This window comes from Oncorhynchus clarkii, chromosome 19 (assembly GCF_045791955.1).
Source record: "Oncorhynchus clarkii lewisi isolate Uvic-CL-2024 chromosome 19, UVic_Ocla_1.0, whole genome shotgun sequence".
In the NCBI taxonomy this organism is placed as follows: Eukaryota; Metazoa; Chordata; class Actinopteri; order Salmoniformes; family Salmonidae; genus Oncorhynchus; species Oncorhynchus clarkii.
In genome coordinates, this window is record NC_092165.1 from 27,999,423 (window position 1) to 28,025,617 (window position 26,195).

General features: G+C 44.9%; 1 protein-coding gene across 1 annotated transcript in view; it reads left to right on the plus strand.

Moving 5' to 3' along the window:
- The first annotated feature begins 144 nt into the window (after nt 1–144).
- The window catches only part of LOC139375005 (stAR-related lipid transfer protein 9-like), a 62,352-nt gene continuing 36,301 nt past the window's right edge, over nt 145–26,195 (plus strand). The window contains exons 1-7 of the mRNA XM_071116341.1: nt 145–355; nt 2,840–2,909; nt 7,537–7,653; nt 25,180–25,296; nt 25,534–25,566; nt 25,881–25,942; nt 26,077–26,189. Coding sequence (XP_070972442.1) covers nt 309–355; nt 2,840–2,909; nt 7,537–7,653; nt 25,180–25,296; nt 25,534–25,566; nt 25,881–25,942; nt 26,077–26,189 — 559 coding nt within the window. The 5' untranslated portion in view covers nt 145–308. The remainder of the gene's footprint in view (nt 356–2,839; nt 2,910–7,536; nt 7,654–25,179; nt 25,297–25,533; nt 25,567–25,880; nt 25,943–26,076; nt 26,190–26,195) is intronic.

The window sequence follows — 26,195 nt, forward strand, 5'->3', positions numbered from 1 at the left end:
GAACACATTTTCATCAGGGAATTTAATGCACTTGTGAAATCTTAAATGCCCCATGTTTTCTAATGGCAAGGCAAGCGTCCTCTGAGCTGCTCCGCCTCACTCGGTCTCTCAACGCAGACTCCAGGCCAGCAGGAAGTTGCGTTCAGTGTGTCTCACTGTCCGTTGAGCGTCCGGACGAAGAGGCTCTTTCTCGTGAGCGATGTCTTAATTGACGGACGGTGAATACACATTTTCCCGTTTTAACGGGTGAATGTAATTATTAAGGGGTGTTTATAGCATAACTAGTCGCCTTTACCAAGAGCGGAACTATGGCAAACGTGAAAGTCGCCATTCGAGTTCGCCCTCTCAACGCAAGGTAAATTCAGCCTATTTCTCTTCGATTCTGAGTTCACTGTCAATAAAGTTGGACTACTAACTTGCTTTGCTTCGTATGCAAATGATCATTTTTAGAGTAGATGACAATAGCTGTGATTTATTCTGCTGTTGTGTGTTGTCAGTGTTACTACGCATGGGAATTAGACTGAATTGGGCAGCCCCAGCTCATTCGATCTCTTGCCTACTTTCCAATAGAATGTATTTAATGTAATGATGATAAGATGTAGGTCGCCTATATGCCTTAAATGTGCATGATTTATATACTGTGCATACATCCTCGGTCTCAGTTTGCAGGTTACTTCTTGAAAGGCCACTGACAGCAGGTATAGGGCAAGGCTACACTGTCAGAATAAAAACATTTACGTTGACATTTTGAAAAATCTATTGTCTCCATTATTATGCAGTAATCTATATGCCACAGTAACAACAATATTGTACCGTGTTAGAACAAATTAATGTGTGCTGCCTTCTAGTGAATACGTATCCCGTTTGTTATATCACTCATATCACAATCTAACAAGCCACATTTGTTGGCGAAACAGTCATGGGAAAACTTTTTTTTGTGTCTATTTTACAGCGGCATAAACATGTTTTTATTGGGGTAGCTAGACTAGTGTAGTAAGCACTGTACCCCACAAGCACCCTCCTATTAGCCCAAATTACAACAGTATGTCGAGTTAAAGGTCCTTTGGGGTGCTTAGGGGGTGGGGTTGTACAGTTAAATCAAATTAAGTTAACTATATTTTGCCATTGCCTTTGGCCAAGCAATATAGGCCTAGCTATACAATTTTTTTTTTTTACGTCTTTGCCTGAACATCATTGGTTGTTTTAAATCCTTTCCTTGCGCTTTGCATTACAAAAGGGGACTTAATAGCTCAAATTCACTGTCATGCAAATACATGCTTCCTGGTTGTGTCTTTTACAGGGATTTAAGTAGGTGCTGTTGTGTGTGTGTGTGTGTGTGTGTGTGTGTGTTGTGCAGTGTGTGTGTTCATGTGTTAATGGTAAGGTGTTTTGCCCTTCGGTACAGTTTAATTGTCGCTGTCATGCCATCATTCAGGCTTTGCATTGAGACACAGAGATAACAGGAGAACCCAAGCTGTTACATGTTTCTCAAAGGACCAATAGGGCCCTACGTAATCTATCCTTTGCCAACTGACAGCCAATCCGACTCTTTCCAATTGGCTACAGTATGCTGTGAACCCTTTGGAGAGTGAGAGAAAGAGAGAGACAGAGAAACAGAGAGGACAGCACTAGCTACTACATGTGTTACAAAGTGTCAATCCATTTGAGTAATATTTCAGTTTGTGTCAAAACAGAAGAGGCCTCATTTTATTTTCCATCTCCTTCCTTCCTCCTTCCATTCATGCTGGTCGAACCCCAGTTAGAAGCCGTCTCTCTTGAGGTTGTCGTGGTTTTGGGTTGGGCTGCTGGGGTTGGCAAAATGAATCCCACGTGGTGGAGCATGTGCTTATTACAACTTCCAACAGAGTCCCTGGTCTGATGTATCTACCCCGCCTCACACACCCAGACCAAGGACAGAGAAGTTCTAAGTACGATTGCAGTGTCCCTCATTGTTGCAATCCCCCATTGTCGCTCAAGGAGTTTTAAACTCATTCAGCTCTACTCTTCTACAGCCTCAGATTTCATTCTGTTGCATCATATGTGTCCAGAGTCAGCATCTGGAGCGCACACACACACACACACACACACACATGGGCTTTTGTCCAAGGAATGGCTCAAGCTTTCTCACCCGAGGGACTCTTTGCAGGGCCCGTTTGGACGGTTTTCTTTTGAATAAGAACTGGACAGTATTTTTCCAACTCTGATTCCTAGATTTTTGGGATTGTCTTTGACACCATGTAATAGTCTCATGTCACTAGTCTCAAGTAGCGCTTGCTAGATTTTTGTCTGGCGTCCCTCCCTCTTTAAACGTCACAAAGGCAAAGTACATAAAACAGAGTTTGAAAAGGTAGCGCAGATGAAATGATGTCTATGTAACGACCGTTAATGTAATTAGTGATTGGTCTCATGTAGCCGTCCTGTCTAAATGAGCAACGTGGGTAGATCAGAAGAGCTGATGAATGAAGGACATGGCCTGTCACCTTTATTAGTTTCTGTTATTACCTCTCACACTCAGCTAATATATAATAATACATGTCATTTTAGCAGGCGCTTTTATCCAAAGTGACTGTCAATCAGATGTGCATGCTTTTTATGTACGGGTGTCCCCAGTAATTCAACCCACTATCCTGCGCCGTGCTCTACTAACAGCTACAGAGGACCACCAGTTCGTGGTCATGTCTGTCCACCACGACTTTCCGTCTTCCCCCGCATCTGTTACCCGTCTCCCCAATATACCCCCTGACTGGGCAATTATAATGTGTAGTTAATGTGGGCAAATGTGTGAAACTATACAAAGGAAAGTATACTAACACAATGCCTATCACTCTGCCTTTCACAGGGAAGGTGTGGATGGAGGGAGGCTAGCTGTGCAGGTGGAGGACAAGTTGGTTAGGATAAAGAATACTAAGGTGAGTGCCATACTGGCTTTTTACCCAGCATGTAACTGCACAGGTGACTCTGATACACACACACACACAAATGTCTCCTAAATAGTATTAGATTGGGGTTATTGTTCTTGTAACCAAAGCAGAACCCTTATTTGGGGCTATATAGAACCATTTCTTAAAGGTTCAATAAAGAACCATGGCCATAAGGTTCTAAATGGAACATGTATGGGGCTATAAAGAACCCTTTCCTAAGGTTCTATGAAGAACCACTGAAAAAGGTTCTATATACTATAGCGGAAAAGGGCTCTACTATAGTTACAACCCTTTTTTATGGTTCTTTATAGAACCTTTATGGAGAATGAGAAAGGTGGGTTCTATAAAAAATCTGAAAGGTTCTTTTGTAGACCCTTTTGTAGAACCATACAGAGATTTTTATTCTGCTCAGCCATATTATATTGTTACATTTCCATAGGTGTTATTATTGTGTTAATTGGCTAGTTCAACCAAGCGAGCTACCTTCTGGAACAGCTGGGGATCCCTGGCTGATTTAGTCAACTGTCCTCAATTGACACAAGGCCACACATGAGTCTTTCACAAGACACATCACTGGCCATGGTTTTATAGAATGGCATAACACAACAGATGAGATCAACTGGAATGACACTCTCACTCACGGTTGCACAAAAAGAGCTGTGCTCAAACTACGCCCCCAAAACATTGTAATCAGCCGCCTCCCCAACATTTTACTCCTCACTAAAAGAGCAAAGAACCCCTTTATGAACTGTAAATAACCATCGAAGAGCTCAAAGGGTTTTTTGAGTCATCGTGGTTCCACAAAGAACCCATCACCCTTCCCAAAGAACCCTTGAGGAACCCCTGATACTGTATATGATATTCTCATGTTCTATTGCTCTTTGATATTGGCCAATATACAGTGGGTAGAACAAATATTTGATACACTGCCGATTTTGCAGGTTTTCCTACAAATGCTAATTAATTACTTAAAAATCATATAATGTGATTTTCTGGATTTTTGTTTTAGATTCCGTCTCTCACAGTTGAAGTGTACCTATGATAAAAAATTACAGACTCTACATGCTTTGTAAGTAGGAAACACTGCCGATTTTGCAGGTTATCAAATACTTCTCCCCACTGTATCTCTCAATCAACATCAGAGCTGAGGCGGCGATCTTGACGGACTGTTTATGTGTGTAGGGCAGGTTGAGGGCAGCAGGTTTCGAGGAGGTGGGGGCATCCAGAGGGTATGTGTCTCTTACACACAGGATGTTTACACTCAGGACTGGGCCCTTTGCTGTCTCAATCCAATATTGTTTATAATGATTATGCAGAGCCTACACTCCCTCACACACACTGCCTCACACACTCGGAGACACTTAGAGGGAGGGACTGTCATACACAGGGCCCACAGGCACGCACACACATGTAGAAACACACACACACACAAACACACACACAGGCAAAGGGATCCTCCCACAGACACCACGACACTCATACACACACTCCAATAGGACACTCAAAGTTGTTACAACCCAAGTTACAACCCAAGTTACAACCCTCATACCTTTGTTAGAGCAAGTGGTTTAAAACCGTCTCTGTAGCGTGACTGAGTATCTGTGACAGCTCCCCCCCCCCCCCCCCCCCCCATCTAATTATTGCCTCCCAGATCCAGCAATTAGGAGGACAATGCTTTATTACCCCCTCTTATTGACTCAAAATCAAGTTTCTTGAGTGTGAATGTTCAGCTTTGCAATATTATCAATATTATCGCTGGTTGTTCAGGGCTGGAGATGTTTACGGCAGAAGTTAGAGAAGGGAGAGGATATGTGTTTTTAGAAATGATGTGAAAGAGACGAGCCACATATGGTGTCCTGCTGTTATGGGAAGAATTATTTTAGGCAAGTGGGACAGTTTGGATTAAGACGGAGAAAGTGAAAAGAGGGGAAGAGGAGAATGAACACACACACGCTCGGATGGGAGAGAGAGGGCAACATTGAAGAAGGACGGGAGAGCAGGGGAATGAAGAAACGGAGGAGGCAGAAATGGAGATAGACAGATGGATAGAGTAATGACCACAGAGGCGAGATCACACACCATATCTAAGCCTGTGTGCTATGTGGTTTCACTCTCAGATCAGCCATCCGAAGCAAGGCTATTGTTTTGTATCATAACAATGGTGCATGGCTGAAGTAGCAGGTTTTCACTGCAGTCAATTGGCTGTGAGGAATTAATAGCTTTAGTGTGGCCTAATGCTGCTGTTAGAAACTTCATTGGAGATCGACTTGATTACTGTCAGACTGTGCAGAATCCCTGATCTACAACTGTGCATCCCAAATAACTACTCGTATGGGCCCTGCTCAACCTGAGCCCCTTAAACCGAGTGTGTTCTGAAACTATGGTGATGTCAGCTGTACATACAGTGCATTCGGGAAGTATTCAGACCCCTTGACTTTTTCTGAATGTTGTTACGTTACAGCCTTATTCTAAAATGTATTTCAATTTATTTATTTTTTTCCTCATCAATCTACACACAATACTTTACTCCCACCTACATGTACTATTTACCTCGACTAACCTGTACCCCCGCACACTGACTCGGTACCCCCTGTATATAGCCTCGTTATTGTTATTTTGTTGTGTTACTATTATTTTTTACTTTAGTTTATTTAGTAAATATTTTCTTAACTGCATTGTTGTATTCGGCGCATGTGACAAATAAACATTTATTGGATTTGATGGCAAAGCAAAAACAGGTTTTTAGACATTTTTGCAAATGTATTAAAAATAAAAATCTTACCATAATTACAGAAGTATACAGACCCTTTATTCAGTACTTTGTTGAAGCACCTTTGGCAGTGATTACAGCATCAAGTCTTCTTGGGTATGACGCTACAAGCTTGGCACACCTGTGTTTCTGGAGTTTCTCCCATTCTTCTCTGCAGATCCTCTCAAGCTCTGTCAGGTTGGATGGGGAGAGTCGCTGCACAGCTATTTTCTGGTCTCTCCAGAGATGTTCAATCGGGTTCCAGCCACTCCTGTGTTGCCTTGTCTGTGTGCTTAATGTCGTTGTCCTGTTGGAAGGTGAACCTTCGCCCACATTCTGAGGTCCTGAGCACTCTGGAGCAGGTTTTCATCATGGATCTCTCTGTACTTTGCTCCGTTTATCTTTCCCTCGATCCTGACTAGTGTCCCAGTCCCGGCCACTGAAAAACACCCCCACAGCATGATGCTGCCACCACCATGCTTCACCGTAGGGATGGTGCCAGGTTTCCTCCAGACGTAACGCTTGGCATTCAGGACAGATATTTCAATCTTGGTTTCATCGGACCAGAGAATCTTGTTTCTCATGGTCTGAGAGTCTTTAGGTGCCTTTTGGCAAACTCCAAATGGCCTTTTTTACTGAGGAGTGGCGTCCTACCATAAAGAGTGACCACTCTACCATAAAGACCTGATAGGTGGAGTGCTGCAAAGATGGTTGTCCTTCTGGAAGGTTCTCCCATCTCCACAGAGGAACTTTGGAGCCCTGTCAGAGTGACCATCGGGTTCTCGGTCACCTCCCTGACGAAGGTTGTTCTACCCCGTTTGCTCAGTTTGTCCGGGTGGCCAGCTCTAGGAAGAGTCTTGGTGGTTCCTAACTTCTTCTGTTTAAGAATGATGGAGGCAACTGTGTTCTTGGGGATCTTCAATGCTGCAAAAAAAATGTTTTGATACCCTTCCCCAGATCTGTGCCTCGACACAATCCTGTCTCGGAGCTCTATGGACAGTTCCTTCGACCTCATGTCTTGGTTTTTGCTCTGACATGCACAGTCAACTGTGTGTCTTTATATAGACCGGTGTTTGCCGTAACAGGATGCAACTGAACTCAATTTCGAGTCTCATAGCAAAGGGTCTGAATACTTATGTAAAAAATAAATAAAAAAATGTAAAAAATGTTTTATACATTTGCAAACATTTTTTCAAACCTGTTTTCACTTTGTCATTATAGGGTGTTGTGTGTAGATTGATGAGAAATCCAATGTTTGAATAAGGCTGTGACGTAACAAAATGTGGAAAATGGGAAGGGGGTCTGAGTACTTTCCGAATGCACTGTACACGGAGACAACGATATCTACGCGTTAAGAGAAAGGTTTGACAGTATCACGGTGAAGATACGTACGAGGTCGACGGTTTGTAAGGTCTCGCGCACAAGATGAGAGTACTGCTTGTGAAAGGATGCTCAGTTGGCTGTAAACTAAAGTTGTCCAGAGCAACAGCTCAACAGTTCTGTCCGGGCGTGTAGATACATGCTCTGCTTCAGTTGCCCCCTTCGTGGCATGGCCCTTAGTCAACAGTCAACACCAGGGCAGTCAGTCTCATTAGTAATGCTGACACTGTAGTTGATTTTAAGTGGTTGTTTCTAGCAGTAACACAGGGTAACACATGTTCTCTTGTCTGGGCTGTAACCCTGTAACCTCAGTCCCGTAAAGAATACGCCTCGTCACGTTATTTTGAAGACCCGATTTGAATGTACAGCAAAACGGGCACGTGTGTCAGTACAGCTTAAACCGTACCTCTGACATTTGTCCCTGATTGTCCCTAACTGACCGACGTCTGTTGTCTCACTGTCTCTCTGTCTGTGCCCCCCCCCCAGCTGGATGGACGTCAGGACGTCCATGGAGACTCCAGGGAGAAGGTGCTGGAGTTTGGTTTTGACTACTGTTACTGGTCTGTGTCCCCAGAGGAACCACACTACGCCTCACAGGAGGAGGTAAGAGGGAGTCCTGCGTGTTGTTTGTTTGTTTTTGATTTGAGCTGTTCTTGTACTGGGTTTCGTGCCGGTTGAGTGGCGACATCGGGCATGTGCGTGCCCAGGCAGCCTTGGGGGTGTTGGCAGGGGTGGGTGTCAGTAAGCACGAAATGGGAGTGAAATGTACTATCTGTACTTGTCCAATCAAGTGTTTTTCCACGGTCATGATGTGCCCTAAGGAACACCACCCTGGCATTTGTGTGTGAGGCAGCCGGGGGGGGACGTTGGGCAGGGTGGGCACGGAGAATCACAACCTGAACAGAAGGAAGACGTCCAGGGGAAATAATACTGTGTTTGGAAAGAAACTAAATGTCTTGGATATTGATTTGATTTGTGCGGGCCTTAGATTCTCTTTTATGTCTCTGTGATTGGCTGATTAAATCTGTTTGTGCTGCTTTGATTGGTGGGTGCTACTGTTTTTCCTGGTACTGATGGGAGGAGGAGCCAGAATAAGACCCACCCCCTCAGATCCAGACTAGCAGAGGCCATTGTGTCATGTTAGTTGGACCTCCGTTTATACAACTCAAACTTTATGTATTCTGCATTGTCTTGTTCTGATTCCTGGCTGATTTATTTACAAACAAGCATTTCAATTAAGGACAAGCTATGCAAGCAATGTTGCCTTTGATGTTGAAGACAAGTACCATGACATGGGAAAAGCCTTGGACCACCATGGCTTGGTCTAGATCCAATGATTTTGTTCTGGTCTCTGTCTGTGAAGACTGGAGAGTTCCACCCTCTCCTCCACACTCCACCCCCCTCTCTGCCTCTCCTCTGCTGTCTCTCCTCTCCTCCCCTGAGAAGTGTCTTTGTGTGTGTGTGTGTGTGTGTGTGTGTGTGTACGAGCTGTGACGGCCCACTCGCTGAAGCAAAACACAGCGCTCTTTCCTCTCTCAATTCAATTCACTCGGCTTTATTGGCATGGGAAACGTATGTTTACGTTGCCGAAGCAAGTGAAATGGATAAACAAAAGTGAAATAAACAATTAAAAGGGAACAGTAAATATTACACTCACACAGGTTCCAAAAGAATAAAGACCTTTCAAATGTCTTGTTATGTCTATATACAGTCTCTCTCTCTGTCTGTGTCACTCTTTCATCCCTCCCTCCCTCTCTGTCTCTCTCTTTCTCTATTGCCCCATTCTCTCCATCTCTGAGTTGTGCCCAGTCAGAGGGTGCTGGTGGGGTGGCCCTGCCACTACATTCCTCTGGTGACCCGTGGTGGGCGAGGGGGAGGGGCAACAGGGGCACGGCATAGAGATACAATATATTGTTGTTAGTGTGTGTGTTTTCTCTTTACTTCTGTGGAGCAGGGTCACAATCTGACCTCTTTCTGAGGCCTTTAAGTGTGTGGCTGTTCCACACAAACTCTGACAGCGGCAACAGAGCTGACATTTACTGGCCACACGTCACAGATAGTTGCTAGGTCTACCCTTCTCTCTAGGCTCTGTCCCAAAGAATGTAGACGAAACACTATTTTGTTGACAACATTTGAGTACAGTGTTGAATAAAACGACTAGGTGACCTGAGGCTAACACGAAGGACTGGTCGTAAGGGCAGATGACAAAAAGTCTGTGTTGTTTGTGCAGTTTCAGAACACTTAATACCCTCAGCAGTTCATACTTTCCCCAGACTTTCATACGCAGACACACAGTTGAAGTGGGAAGTTTACATACAGTTAGGTTGGATTCATTAAAACTCGTTTTTCAACCACTCCACAAATTTCTTGTTAACAAACTAAAGTTTTGGCAAGTCGGGTAGGACATCAACTTTGTGCATGACACAAGTCATTTTTCCAACAATTGTTCACAGACAGATTATTTCACTTATAATTCACTGTATCACAATTCCAGTGGGTCAGAAGTTTACATACACTAAATTGACTGTGCCTTTAAACAGCTTGTAAAATTCCAGAAAATGATGTCATGGCTTTAGAAGCTTCTGATAGGCTAATTGACATAATTTGAGTAAATTGGAGGTGTACCTGTGGATGTATTTCAAGGCCTACCTCCAAACTCAGTGCCACTTTGCTTGACATCATGGGAAAAACAAAAGAAATCAGCCAAAACCTCAGAAAGAAATTTGTAGACCTCCACAAGTCTGGTTCATCCTTGGGAGCAATTTCCAAACGCCTGAAGGTACCACGTTCATCTGTACAAACAATAGTACGCAAGTATAAACACCATGGGACCACGCAGCCGTCATACTGCTCAGGAAGGAGACGCGTTCTGTCTCCTTGAGATGAAAAGTGTAAATCAATCCCAGAACAACAGCAAAGGACCTTGTGAAGATGCTGGAGGAAACAGGTACAAAAGTATCAAATATCCACAGTAAAACGAGTCCTATATCGACATAACCTGAAAGACCACACAGCAAGGAAGAAGCCATTGCTCCAAAACTGCCATAGAAAAAGCCAGACTACGGTTTGCAACTGTTCATGGGGACAAAGATCTGATGAAACAAAAATAGAACTGTTTGGCCGTAATGACCATTGTTATGTTTGGAGGAAAAAGGGGGTGGCTTGCAAGCCGAAGAACACCATCCCAACCGTGAAGCACGGGGTGGCGGCATAATGTTGTGGCAGTGCTTTAATGCAGGAGGGACTGGTGCACTTCACAAAATAGATGGCGGCATGAGGATGGAAAATTATGTGGATACATTGAAACAACATCTCAAGACATCCGTCAGGAAGTTAAAGCTTGGTCTCAAATGGGTCTTCCAAATGGACAATGACCCCAAGCACACTTCCAAAGGTGTGGCAAAATGGCTTAAGGACAACAAAAGTCAAGGTATTGGAGTGGCCATCACAAATCCCTGACCTCAATCCTATAGACAATTTGTGAGCAGAACTGAAAAAGCGTGTGGGAGCAAGGAGTCATACAAACCTGACTCAGTTACACCAGCTCTGTCAGGAGGAATAGGCCAAAATTCACCCAACTTATTGTGGGAAGCTTGTGGCTACCCAAAACATTTGACCCAAGTTAAACAATTGAAAGGCAATGCTACCAAATACTAATTGAGTGTATGTAAACTTCTGACCCACTGGGAATGTGATGAAAGAAATAAAAGCTGAAATAAATCACTCTCTGTACTATTATTCTGACATGTCACATTCTTACAATAAAGTGGTGATCCTAACTGACCTAATTTTTACTCTGATTAAATGTCAGGAATTGTGAAAAACTGAGTTTAAATGTATTTGGCTAAGGTTCCGACTTCATCTCTACTTATTAAAAAAAGAATAGAGTTCTTCTCCCTTAATAGTACCACTCGTGTAATAGACCTACCTATAATCTTTAATTCCATTAAAAAAGTCTCGCCATTTTAGATAAGCGACAGATTCATTTTCCTCCCAACGGTGCCAAGCACTATTTTAAAGTCACGACTTAGCCTTGTGTTTTTCTCAAGCAACATGTCGGAGTGCTGTAGTGTAGTCGTGTGTGTCCAGAGAAGACGTTGTCCTCCTGGCTTAACTTCCTGTTGAGCCCAGAGGGACTGAGTCAATCTGAGACCCATGGAGGGGGAGGGGAAACTCCAACCTAACTCCTGCTCCTCCAGTCTCTACCCCGACCACACCCCTCTGAGACTGCTCCAGAGCAAACCCCCCCTATTCCCACCACTCCGAGCTGCTAGAGCTCTGCTGTGTTGCTCTGTACTGTCTGGATGTGCTGTATATGCCACAGAATGAAAAATAACACATACTGTGGGGTCTGCAATTATTGACACCCCTTGATAAAGCTTAGCCATAATGACTGTACAAAGTAAATAATTCAAATGCCGAGCTATGTATTGTATGCAAAAAAAAAACATTTGGGGAAATAATACTAATTTTTATATGTTTTATACTAATGAAATTGCCCTGGAAAAGAGAAAGTCGTGTTTTTCTTCTCTCAAAAAGGCAGGGGTCAAAATTATTGACACCGCTAAAGATTCTTATAAATAAAGTAGTTAAACGTTTAGTATTTGTTCCAGTATTCCTAGCACGCAATGATCTTTGACCCCTCTGTAACTTCCTCACTCAACATTATTCACGATTCATTCAGGATTATCTGTAATCATGGTAGCATCCGCATGAATGTAGAAGTGTTTAGAAACCTATTCTATTCTTATTTACAATAAACGTCACCCCAGTATAACACTACACGTTATTTACCATTGATTTCTATTTTGCACAAAATGATCTGAAACACAACCAAAACAAACAGCAAATGCATCCAAAGAGTTTGTAGAGTCGCAAGCTTGATGTAATCATTGCATGCCAGGAATTTGGGACCAAATACCAAACATTTGACTGCTTTATTTATAGGGATCTTTAGGGTTGTCAATGACGTTGACTCGTTATGGTACATGCTGCAGTGACAGTGGGCTGGTGGAGTGTTCTCCAGAGGAGGTTTAACTGCATGCTCTCCACTCAGTCAGAAAGAAAGAGTGAACTGGAGAAGAGAGAGATGGAGAGTAGAAAGGAGGGGAAGGTGAGAGGAGGAAGAGGGAGCGAGAGAGAAAACAAGAGAAAGAGAGAGAATGAGAGCTCCGAGGTATTCACTACGGAGTTGGGCTTTGGAACAGAGCAGAATAAGAGATATAATCCATAATGGAGCCCAGCTGTTGAGGTAGTGGTGAACTAGAGAGAGAGAATGGCCCTATTTATTTCAGCACTCATTTTGTAAGTGTTAGATGTGTATACTTACTGCGCAATATATTCTCTTCTATGCTTAATTAACATGGGACATTTAACCAAAAGTCGTTGAAGGACTGGGGCATTTAAATAGATGGAAAACGGAAATAGCTGAGAACCGGGAATCATCTGGAGCACAGAGAGAGGAGGGTGGAAGAGGGAGTGAGAGAGGGGGGATGAGAGGGAGACAGAGAGAGGGGGGAGGAGGAGAATATATTGGGGTAAAGAGAGAGAGAGAGATGGAGAAGAGAGAACGAGGAGGGAGGGAATGAGGGAGGGAGAGCAAAAACACCCCGGTCCAAGCTCCAAGCTGACTTAATTTGGTAATAAAACCCAGCATTGAGCTCCAGATTCAGATCCTGTCCAATTACGTCTTTTGGGCTGAAATCTAACTGTGAAAAATCACTTAGTGGAGCAGCTGTGAGTTTGGCAGACGAGAAATGGGCGGTTCTGTCGACCCTCTGCCCATTCCCCTCCTCCACCTCTGGAATTCTCTGTCTCTCTCTCTCTCTCGTTCTCATTCTCGTCTCTTTCTCTCTCTTTATCATTCTTGTCTCTCTTTCTCTCTTTCTCATTCTTGTCTCTTTCTCTCTCTTTATCATTCTCGTCTCTTTCTCTCTCATTCTCGTCTCTCTCTCTCTCTCTCTCTCTCTCTCTCTCCCTCCCTCCCCCCATGCTGTGTTCATGACTTGATTATGCTCTTGGTATTTCTAGGTCTGTGTGTTAGTCGTGCTATAGGAAGAAGCAGAACTGTGCTTCACAGTGATTGGTGTGCATTTTCCTCTCACACTGTATTCCACACTAGTGAGCTTGAATCCACTTTACTGACAGACTGGTCAAAGGAACCATGACTCCCACACATATTTAATCTAATGGCAGACAATTAGACTAGGTACGGACACTCACAAGCCACAAAGACATCAATAGTTTGGTCTTGCTTAGACGCTTATAAAATCCTGATTTAAAAAAAAAAAGTGGAGCACCTGTGATGGACAAAAAAAAGTATTCTAATTTAATGTTAACTTAGTAAGCACATAGTGTTGCTGCCCGTATCTCTGCATACTTGCAGTTCTCTGGACCAGTGATGGTAATAGCAGACCAGAATAAACCCCTATACTGTACCCCTACAGAGAGTATAGCAGATGAGACAGCCACGCCATACAAAAAAAACACATGAACAAAAAAAAATCACACTGTTGAAAGAACACGCGTGAACAAATTACAGACATACTGTGTGTGTTTCCCCAATATTTCCAGTCCAGTATAAGTATCACGTGTGTTTTTGTAACTGCCGGGTTTAGAACCCGTGACTCCCACAGGAGAAGCCAACGTCTTGACCATGAAGGACAACACTCATTTTTAATAAGGCGCAGGCGGGGCTACCTCATCACGTGACCGTGAGCAAACACGACCGGCTCGTGTCCGATACACGTTCACATGTGCATTTCCACATTTTAATGTCAACTAGGGTTGTCAAACGATTCAAAAATGTAATCGAGTTGATCGCAGGATTTGCTGGGATTACCAGCAAATTCGTCACTTGCTCAAATTGAGCTGTAATTTACAAAAAGTATTACAATAATAATTGCGTTCTCATTTTGTTCAAAGTAACGGTTAGCAAAATCGGGAAAATTGATGAACACACTTTCTTTAACCTCAAAGTCAATTGGTTTTGCCATCACATTGTTTTTAGCTATATAGATGATGTATGTAGATGTTTTCAGTGAATTTTAAATGCTTTCAGACAATGCGGAAAAAAAGATATACAAATAGTTAACTTGAGGCATGGAGGGACAGAATAAGTTACAAGAAGAACAAAAAGAAATGGAGGAACTTAGTCTGGATGGTCTTCAGAGATAGATGAGGGGTTGAGGGTAGATGAAGGTTGGTATTAAAACAAACAAAAGATAACTATTGTAAAATACACTGTCTGTAAAATGTATATATATATTTTTAATTATTTTACCTTTATTTAACTAGGCAAGTCAGTTAAGAACAAATTCTAATTTTCAATGACGGCCTAGGAACAGTGGGTTAACTGCCTGTTCAGGGGCAGAACGACAAATTTGTACCTTGTCAGCTCGGGGATTTGAACTTGCAACCTTTCGGTTACTAGTCCAACGCTCTAACCACTAGGCTACGCTGAAAGTAGAATCCTAATAATTGTTGTCCATTAGTTTCTCCAATTAGGGGAGGGTTGGTAGGGTTATGGGGGAATATATACAAAAAATATATATACAGTGCCTTCAGAAAGTATTCAAACCCCTTGACTTTTTCCATATTTTGTTACGTTAAAGCCTTATTCAAAAAATGTTTTTTCCCCCTCATCAATCTACACACAATACCCCATAATGACAAAGCAAAAACTGGTTTTTAGAAGTTTTTGCACAAACTGAAATAACACATTTACATAAGTATTCAGACTCTTTACTTTACTTTACCTTTGGCAGCAATTACAGCCTCGAGTCTTCTTGGGTATGACACTACAAGCTTGGCACACCTGTATTTGGGGAGTTTCTCCCATTCTCCTCTGCAGATCCTCTCAAGCTCGGTCAGGTTGGATGGGGAGCATTGCTGCACAGCTATTTTCAGGTCTCTCCAGAGATGTTAGATCGGGTTCAAGTCCGGGCTCTGGCAGGGCCACTCAAGGACATTCAGAGACTTGTCCCGAAGCTACTCCTATGTTGTCTTGGCTGTGTGCTTAGTGTCGTTGTCCTGTTGGAAGGTGAACCTTCGCCCCAGTCTGAGGTCCGGAGCACTTTGGAGCAGGTTTTCATCATGGATCTCTCTGAACTTTGCTCCATTCATCTTTCCCTCGATCCTGACTAGTCTTCCAGTCCTTGCTGCTGAAAAATATCCCCACAATATGATGCTGCCACCACCATGCTTCACCATAGGGATGGTGACAGGTTTTCTCCAGACGTAACACTTGGCATTCAGGCCAAAGAGTTAGATCTTGGTTTCGTCAGACCAGAGAATCTTGTTTCTCATGGTCTGAGAGTCTTTAGGTGCCTTTTGGCAAACTCCAAGCAGGCAGTTATGTGTCTTTTAGTGAAGAGTGGCTTTCGTCTGGCCACTCTACCATACAGGCCTGATTGGTGGAGTGCTGCAGAGATGGTTGTCCTTCTTGAACTCTGGAGCTCTGTCAGAGTGACCATCGGGTTCTTGGTCACCTCCCTGACCAAGGCCCTTTTTCCCCGATTGCTCAGTTTTGCCAGGCGGCCAGCTCTAGGAAGAGTCTTGGTGGTTCCTAACTTCTTCTGTTTGAAAATGATGGAGGCCACTGTGTTTTTGGGGACCTTCAATGTGGCAGAACTTGTGAAAATGCAAATCTGATATGTGTTTTTTTTTTGTAAGGGAGGCTACAGTCTGGGGAAGCCATTCCCTGTCCACCTTCCCCTTCTCTGTTTTCTTTCCCTGTCATTAAAACCTTTCGGCCAGAGAGGGTTCTGGGTGCTTAAACATTCTCATTCCCTGGACCCTGCCATTAACACGGCTATTTCCCTCTTTCTCTTTCTCTCGTTAACGCTCCCTCTCTCTGGTTGCTTTAACAAGCGGTAGAGGGAGGAGCAACAGAGTCGTTACAGATATGGGCGAGTGTTTTATTTATATGTTTAAGGTCGAGCGTTTGCCCCAGTGTCAGTTGTTGCGGTGACAGTTGGAGTTAGAAATGTTTGCTGAAAAGTTGAATGCCTTCTTTATCTATGCTGTTTTAGGGCTCCCGAGTGGCGCAGCGGTAGAAGGCACTGCATCTCAGTGCTAGAGGCATCACTACAGACACCCTGGTTTGAATCCAGGCCGTATCACAGCCGGCCGTGATTGGGAGTCCCATAGGGCCGGCGCACAATTGGCCCAGCGTCGTCCGGGTTTGGCCGGTGTAGGCCGTCATTGTAAATGAGAATTTGTTCTTAACTGACTTGCCTAGTTAAATAAAGGTTCCATCAAATTTAAAGAATAAAGCAATCTAAAAAAACTCAGTTGTTTTCTCCCTCCGCTTTACTATATCCCTGTCCCCTCATCCTCCCAACTCTCTCTCTCTCTCTCTCTCTCTCTCCCTCTCTCCCTCTCTCCCTCTCTCCCTCTCCCCCTCCCTCCCATGTGTAGGCAGGCATGAATAATGTCCAACAGCTTATCTGTGTAACCCGCAGTGTCTCCCTTCCCTCACTCCCGCCTCCCTGCCCTTATATGCTAATTTGACCTACAAATTCTGTCAAAGTATGTCAAATGAATGAGAACACTGTTGAACTCCAGCCAATGTTCTTCCTCCCTATCTCTCTCTCTCTCTGTCGTCGTTCTGCCTCTCTCTGTGTTTCACCCCCTCCCTCAACACCTCCCCCAGCTTCACTGTCTGTCCCTCTTACCCTTTTTCTCTCGCTCATATCTCAGAAAGTTAGGATACACGTTAGCCGACTAAACTCAGCTTCACAGTTTACGATGGAGTTGAGCCGGCGACTAGTGTTGGGGCATACAGGAGCTCCGACGTCACATGAAATTAAATCGCTGCAATCTGTAGTTTTTGATCAAAAACGTCCTTTTATGTGACGTCGGTAGTAGCCGCACTAGTATCCGCTCAACTCCATAATCGTGGAGTCGAGTTTAGTCAACTCCCATCTCCAATAACAGCATGTATTCCTCAGGCTAAACAAAAGCTAGACTTTTGTCTAATATCTGCTCAGGGTCCAGCTGCAGTGTTGGTGTCAACCTAGTTGGAAAGTGTGGGACGGAAACGGACTGACTGACCCATGTTGTAGGTTCCAGTTCCAATGCAGCTGTCCTGTCCAGTCTTGGCGAGAGTGCAGCACTAACCGTGAGACCTGTATTCACAAAGAGTCTTAAAGTAGGAGTGCTGATATAGGATCAGTTTTGCCTTTTTAGAGTAAGATTACATAGAAAGAGGGGGGCCTGATTCTAGCTCAGCTCTCCTTTGTGAATACGGCCCTGGTTCTGTTGGATTATGGCTGCTGTGTCTGTTTCTTTACGTTTCCCGATTGCCCAACCAATGCCCACTGTTTTAGCCCAAGGATCCCCCTTACTATATGAGATGTGTAATGTGTGTGTAGTAGTAGGAAAGTAAATTGTGTTTTTTTTTGTCTCTTGGCTTCATAGAAGAGCACTTGCATTGACAGACAGACAGACAGAGAAAAGTAAGGAGTTTTCCAGTCCAGGGGCTGGTGTAGAGCAGGCCACATGAAAACAGACCCGGCCACTGTAGTCAGTCCACCACAGCCAATGATTAGTAGACTGAGACCATTAATAAGCACCATTACAGCTGCCTGCCTCCATCTCTCTTTTTCTCTCTCCTTCTTCTCCCAATCCCCCCCCCCCGTTCTGTTTTTCCTTTCCATTGACACGCTCCAGACATTACAGGCTTCCAATCTAAAAAGTATCCACGTTTCAAAACAAGCTCTTATAAACAGCTGTTATCCAGGTTCAGATCTTCTGCCGACAAAATCTGCCCTTCCCTTGTTTATCAGAAGACGTCATGGTCCTGAGAGAGGGGGGGGATTCTGGGTCGGCTCGCTCCAGATCTGACCTCTGCTTGGACTGACCCATTTCTGAAGTGGACTCTCCTTGTCCCCATACGCACTCACACATGCCGACACACTGTAAAACCGTGAAACACGTGACACATTTATAACCTAAACGTCAGTGTTTAAAACTTAAAGATTAGGCACTTAGATTAGCCAATAAATGTCCTCATCTTAAACGCAGGCATTTAGAATGCCAGATTAAACATCATAGTCAGCGGTTTCCAGTTTCCAACCAGGAGAACACCTATATCTATTTTAAACACTAGTGTTTCATTGCCGATCGTCCTGTTTAGAGTGCATTTAGTCATTAGAAATTTATGTGACTTTTCCATTCCATCAGTGTTAGGAATGTCTGTCACCTTGCCTACATTTCAGCCCAACTGAACACGACATGATAAAATATTCCAATTGTTGGATTTCCTCGCTCTGGCTGGAGACCACAATGTTGAGGATGAGTAGGCCATAACTAAATGCCTTATGAAATGTATAATATGCAGTCATAGAGGGCTAACTTGTAATTAACACTTTAACTTATGCAGTCACTTGGTGAAAGCTTCAGGAAGAGAAGTTATTGAATTCAACAACCATACGTCTGTCACTAACAAACACAGTCATGGGTGGGTATCTCTCACATTCACTTGAAAGGCCTGTTGGGAAATATGCAGATATGGCTTTACGCCCTAGATTTTTAGAACAACCCCCCCCCCCCCCCCAGTGTTTAGTGTTTAAAATCTAAATTCCTTGTGCTGAATAAACATGTTCATGTGTTTAAAAAGTGTTACAGCAAATGAACGTGTTCTGGGGTTTACAATCTAAACACTCTGATGCGTTTTCATTGAAATTCTAAATGCCTTGGCGCGTTTAAAAAGTGTTACAGGAAAGTGTTTTGTTGTGTGTTCAGATCCTAAACACTTGGTTTTACAGTACACACTAGAGGTCGACCGATTATGATTTTTCAACAGGACCAAAAAAGCTGATATTGATTAATCGGCTGATTTATTTATTTATTTTTATTTTTTTTGTAATAATGACAATTACAACAATACTGAATGAACACTTATTTTAATCTAATATAATACATCAATAAAATCAATTTAGCCTCAAGTAAATAATGAAACATGTTCAATTTGGTTTAAATAATGCAAAAACAAAGTGTCGGAGAAGAAAGTAAAAGTGCAATATGTGCCATGTAAGAAAGCTAACGTTTCAGTTCCTTGCTCAGAACATATGAAAGCTGGTGGTTCCTTTTAACATGAGTCTTCAATATTCCCAGGTAAGAAGTTTTAGGTTGTAGGAATTATAGGACTATTTCCCTCTATACCATTTGTATGTCATTAACCTTTGACTATTGGATGTTCTGATAGGCACTTTAGTATTGCCAGCACAAGTGCTGTTTGAATGAATGTTTACGGGCCTGCTTCTGCCTACCACCGCTCAGTCAGATACTTAGATGCTTGTATGCTCAGTCAGATTATAGGACACGCTAGATAATATCTAGTAATATCATCAACCATGTGTAGTTAACTTGTGATTATGATGGATTGTTTTTTAGTGCAACGAGAGAGAGAGGCAGGTCGTTATTGCGTTGGACTAGTTAACTGTAAGGTTGCAAGATTGCATCCCCCGAGCTGACAAGGTGAAAATCTGTCGTTCTGCCCCTGAACAGGCAGTTAACCCACCGTTCCTAGGCCGTCATTGAAAATAAGAATGTGTTCTTAACCGACTTGCCTAGTTAAATAAAGGTATTAAAAAAACGTTTTTTAAAATCTGCACCCAAAAATACCGATTTCCGATTGTTATAACTTGAAGTCGGCCCTAATTAATCGGCCATTCCGATTAATCGGTCGACCTCTAGTACACACACACACCAGCTAAACCTTCAGTCGGTCACCATGGTCTCCCTCTGCTTCCCCCTTCCTGTCCCCCTGTTTGGCCTGATGGTTTTGACCTGTGCTTCCTTGCCAGAGTGGAATCTATATTCTGCTTTCCTCCCTTCATTGTGAAGTAGGTTTGTATTTGTTTCTGTTTTTGTCAAGAGAAGGAAAGCAAACGCCAAGCCTTTAGTCATTGTATTCAGATACAGTTTCCTCTGGGCCGGTTGGACACATAGCAACACCTACACAAACACACATGTACTCTCACACGAACTCTCGCACTATCTCGCAGGCAGTCAGTCAGGCATGCAGGCAGGCAGGTAGGCAGGCAGGCAATTCTCTTTATGACCTGCTTGAATCTGGATAGTTAGTTAGTCAGCAGCCCCATAATGCACTGTGTCTCTTACCACACAGGTCTGCTTTGTTGGCCACATACCTCCCAGTTTGCTGTGCCGCCAGGCCAGGGCTCTGCGAAAGTAGGTTGGAGCAGTGAGAGCCTATTGTGGTCTTTCAGGGATGCCGTCCGCAGCAGGGATAGCCCTCTGCCAAAATGATTGTTACATGACAATGATGAGACACAATAGACTGATTCATATGATGTCAGGGCCTGTGTTATTCATCTTCAGTAATACCTCCCTGCCTGTAGAAGTCATTGTGATAATGGAGAGGTGTGTGCATACTCAAGGTCAGTATAGAAAGAGTGAAGAGTTGACAGTAGTGCGGTGACGTGGAGTTTCGTGCTTTTTGTGTGCTGAGAGTTTCTGCTTTAACAAGGTTACTATTGATTCTGTCTGCTAGTGAGGATAGGGAGGAGAGTTTGATCTATCGAGAGAGATGGAGGGGGGGACAGTAGTGCGGGGGGGGGGGGGCAAGATTGAGGTGGAGAGAGGGGGACAGGAGTGAGGGGAGAGGGCGCAAGATTGAGGTGGAGAGAGGGGGACAGGAGGGAGGGAGGGAGAGAGACAGAGTCCAGCGTAACGAATGCTATGGGGACAGGAGTGTCACGGCCCTTTGTGGTGTGGGTGGGTAACCCCTATTCAAGCAGCAGAGTTACAGGGGGGCATAGCTTGGTGTTCTGGATTCCACTGCACTACAGTCAGCATAACTTACAACCAAACACACAATGTACTAGTCTCGCTTCTTCAACAGCCAAACACATCATGTAGACTAACTACAACAGCACAGCATTCGTAATGAATACTCTTTTTTTTGCTAGCTCTGCTAATTGACTTTCCACACAAACACACTTTGAATTTACAACCACTGCTCCCATAGCCTGGTCCTACATGTGTTTGTGCTGTCTTGCCAGCTCTTATGTTCATCATGGTCATGATGGAGTTGGCTAAACAGCACAAACAGATCTGGGACCAGACTAGTGCTCCCACCCTCTGTGCACTTATCAAACTAATAGGTCAGCGGTTCCCAACCTGTTCCGTCACGGGGGCCACCAAAATCACTGTCAAAAGCTCTTGAGGACCACCATTCACGAGTCGAGGATTTTTTTAAACATAAAATATCTCGGAGGTCAAATTTAGTTCATTTTAGCAGTGAACTATTATTGTTATTGTAAATATTTTGCATTGTCAAAAGCTTATAATACCATTTACACTCCCCACTGTTATTATCAATTTTTAATTTAAAAAAAAATCTAAAATAAAACCATAGTGGGTTGAAACCCACTGCAATAGGTTTGTTGTGCATTCCTTTGTAGGATAACAACAGCCTACCCAGTACCCTCTCTCCTCCTCTCTCCTGCTGTTGAGGCATCCTATGGTGACGTTGATAGACTGTTACTGCCGTAAGGGTTTGCCTGTTGGCACGTAGACATGTACACGTCTTTATTGGGTTACTGGGTGCTGTAGTTATTTGACTGTTTCTGTGTTGGCATGTGGGGAAATAACCATTAGATAAGACACAAGGCTACTGGTAGTGATCGCGTAACCAAACCTCAAATCTCACGTGTGTTGGCCTGCTGCTAGCTGTTAGGAGAGACATGATGCATTGCAGTAGTGATGCTGTTGATTTTCGTCTGAGATACTTTGTGTGTGTGTGTGTGCTTGTTTGGTTGTTTCTGTGTTGGCATGTGGTCAACGGCAGTTAAGACATAAAACTACTGGTGCCCTCTGTGCTGTTCTCCATGTGCGCTGACTGACTGACTGTCTGGCTTGCTGACTGACTGACTGGCTGACTGGCTGACTACACCTCTCTGGTCAATATTGACCCTCTTTACTGATGGAAACAAATGTTGACCTTGTTGAAACTGACCGTTTGGTTATTAAGCGAATCTTATTGGAGGGTCTTTACGTGGTCTTTCATAACATATTAGAAGGGGCATCCAGTCATCCAACCAAAACATCGCCCCGGTCATTGAGGGCTTTATCCAACCAAAACATCGCCCCGGTCATTGAGGGCTTTATCCAACCAAAACATCACCCCGGTCATTGAGGGCTTTATCCAACCAAAACATCACCCCGGTCATTGAGGGCTTTATCCAACCAAAACATCACCCCGGTCATTGAGGGCTTTATCCAACCAAAACATCACCCCGGTCATTGAGGGCTTTATCCAACCAAAACATCACCCCGGTCATTGAGGGCTTTATCCAACCAAAACATCACCCCGGTCATTGAGGGCTTTATCCAACCAAAACATCGCCCCGGTCATTGAGGGCTTTATCCAACCAAAACATCACCCCGGTCATTGAGGGCTTTATCCAACCAAAACATCGCCCCGGTCATTGAGGGCTTTATCCAACCAAAACATCGCCCCGGTCATTGAGGGCTTTATCCAACCAAAACATCGCCCCGGTCATTGAGGGCTTTATCCAACCAAAACATCGCCCCGGTCATTGAGGGCTTTATCCAACCAAAACATCACCCCGGTCATTGAGGGCTTTATCCAACCAAAACATCGCCCCGGTCATTGAGGGCTTTATCCAACCAAAACATCGCCCCGGTCATTGAGGGCTTTATCCAACCAAAACATCGCCCCGGTCATTGAGGGCTTTATCCAACCAAAACATCGCCCCGGTCATTGAGGGCTTTATCCAACCAAAACATCGCCCCGGTCATTGAGGGCTTTATCCAACCAAAACATCGCCCCGGTCATTGAGGGCTTTATCCAACCAAAACATCGCCCCGGTCATTGAGGGCTTTATCCAACCAAAACATCGCCCCGGTCATTGAGGGCTTTATCCAACCAAAACATCGCCCCGGTCATTGAGGGCTTTATCCAACCAAAACATCGCCCCGGTCATTGAGGGCTTTATCCAACCAAAACATCGCCCCGGTCATTGAGGGCTTTATCCAACCAAAACATCGCCCCGGTCATTGAGGGCTTTATCCAACCAAAACATCGCCCCGGTCATTGAGGGCTTTATCCAACCAAAACATCGCCCCGGTCATTGAGGGCTTTATCCAACCAAAACATCGCCCCGGTCATTGAGGGCTTTATCCAACCAAAACATCGCCCCGGTCATTGAGGGCTTTATCCAACCAAAACATCGCCCCGGTCATTGAGGGCTTTATCCAACCAAAACATCGCCCCGGTCATTGAGGGCTTTATCCAACCAAAACATCGCCCCGGTCATTGAGGGCTTTATCCAACCAAAACATCGCCCCGGTCATTGAGGGCTTTATCCAACCAAAACATCGCCCCGGTCATTGAGGGCTTTATCCAACCAAAACATCGCCCCGGTCATTGAGGGCTTTCTCCAACCAAAACATCGCCCCGGTCATTGAGGGCTTTATCCAACCAAAACATCGCCCCGGTCATTGAGGGCTTTATCCAACCAAAACATCGCCCCGGTCATTGAGGGCTTTATCCAACCAAAACATCGCCCCGGTCATTGAGGGCTTTATCCAACCAAAACATCGCCCCGGTCATTGAGGGCTTTATCCAACCAAAACATCGCCCCGGTCATTGAGGGCTTTATCCAACCAAAACATCGCCCCGGTCATTGAGGGCTTTATCCAACCAAAACATCGCCCCGGTCATTGAGGGCTTTATCCAACCAAAACATCGCCCCGGTCATTGAGGGCTTTATCCAACCAAAACATCGCCCCGGTCATTGAGGGCTTTATCCAACCAAAACATCGCCCCGGTCATTGAGGGCTTTATCCAACCAAAACATCGCCCCGGTCATTGAGGGCTTTATCCAACCAAAACATCGCCCCGGTCATTGAGGGCTTTATCCAACCAAAACATCGCCCCGGTCATTGAGGGCTTTATCCAACCAAAACATCGCCCCGGTCATTGAGGGCTTTATCCAACCAAAACATCGCCCCGGTCATTGAGGGCTTTATCCAACCAAAACATCGCCCCGGTCATTGAGGGCTTTATCCAACCAAAACATCGCCCCGGTCATTGAGGGCTTTATCCAACCAAAACGTTGTCCTGCTCTTTGTGTACATTCGAGGGCTTTTCTCTGGGTTTGCGTAAAGTATAGCTCCAGTGACGTATAGCTCCAGTAACGTATAGCTCCAGTGACGTATAGCTCCAGTGACGTATAGCTCCAGTAACGTATAGCTCCAGTAACGTATAGCTCCAGTTCTGTTGGCTGAGAGCTTCTAAGGGAGGAGTGGAACTGTGTTGAAACCTGTGTGATTGTTTGTGCTGGGGGAGCAGTGTGGGAGAACTCCTCCCCTCACGCCGTCTCAATGTTCCCTAAACTCTCAGTGTTTCTGGGCCCCCCTCACGGATCCTCTGTGTTGTGGTTATGAAAGAGGATGTGCTGTGTCTGGGGTCTGGCTCTGGATCAACTTCCTGCTGCTGCTGGTGTGTTTACCTGGGTCTGGGCCTGCTGGCTGGGCTGCTGGGGGTCAAGCATGTCCTCAGGCCTAGGCAGTGGGTACTCCTTCAACCCCCTCTCTCTGATCTTTCCCTGGCCGAGGGGAGGAAGGGAAACAATGTGCCCATACTGGCTCTGTGGCTATAGGTATGGGACCTCCTCAGGGACACTGCACTCTTACGCTCCTTTCGAGAGGTTTATTTGCCTGCTTGGCGACTCGCTTTCAACTCCCCCACCTTCCCGCCCTGCCACCCAGCCTCCCGGCCCTCCTCCTAGCTCTAGCAGGGCGTTTGCTCTCAGTATTAGCTGACCTCCTGACTCTGTTCTCCTTAGCTCGGTTGTTGCTTCCCTCTGCAGGGAAGCCACAACCGAGGCCACCGGCTGGGTTCCTCAGCGTTGTGTCTGGCTGAACTTAATCTGAATACAGCCATAGAAGCACTCCATGACACCATGTATCACACCGAGGACGCCAGCTGCTCTCGCCCACACCTCTGCCCTTTAACTGTCGACCTTTACGCATAGAATTTTAAAAAACACTGCTTGTCCGTAGTCTTCTTGTCGCCCGACACCATGTCGTCTTTTCTTCATACTGGTTGTGTGTTTGTGTGCTCTCCTGTAGGTGTTCCAGGACCTGGGAGTGTCGGTGCTGGCCGGGGCGTCAGAGGGCTACAACGTCTGTCTGTTTGCCTACGGGCAGACTGGCACCGGCAAGACCTACACCATGATGGGCACGCAGGTGAGGAAGGGTTATAACGCTTGACTTTATGCAGGTATAATGCATTACGACGGCACTTCTAAAGTGTTGTCAGGACAGTGTTACCTCTCATATAATCTGGAACATCCCCGTTTGGCGTTCTCTGCTATGTGTTGAAAGGAGGCACAGTGATTTGATTTGATTTGGAGGCACAGTGCCAATAAAGTGAATGACTCTTCTCTTTTCCTCCCTCGCGCTCTCCTCCTCCTCTCCTCTCAGGACTCCATGGGCCTGACCCCCAGGATTTGTCAGGTAAGGAATCGGTCCCATAATTCAGTCTAGAGGGTCTCATGAGGTAGTGTTCTGGCTATTGACCTGTTCCACCTGTCTGGTATCTCCAGGACCAGTATAGTTGTCGTGACGTTGCCTCCTATGCACGCTCCTATGCACGCTCCTATGCACGGTCCTATGCACGCGGAACCAGGGCTCATACCCCAAATCCTCATGCGGCAGTAATAAGTTGTTCATTCAAGTTATTCACAGGAGCGCTGTACTATTTCTGCTCTGTGGATCACACAAGACGACTCAGCGCCAGATTGATTTGGTTGTTTATCTTTTCTCTCCAGGGCCTGTTCAGATCTGACGCCACCTTCCCCGAAGGACAAAACTCCAGCAGGGTTGAGATCAGGTACGAGGGGGCTGTGTGCTTGCCTATTTCTCCTTGAGTGATCGCCTGACTCCAGCTCTCAGTGAGCGCACATTGGTATCTAGGTGTCGTGCCAGTTCCTTGTGACGGTGCATTTTACTCTCCTTCACCTGCAGCTTTCTGGAGGTCTATAATGAGCGTGTCCGTGACCTGCTGCGAGGCAGAGAGCGGAAGAAGAAAGACTCCCTACGGGTTAGGGAGCACCCTGAGAAGGGACCCTACGTACAAGGTGAGG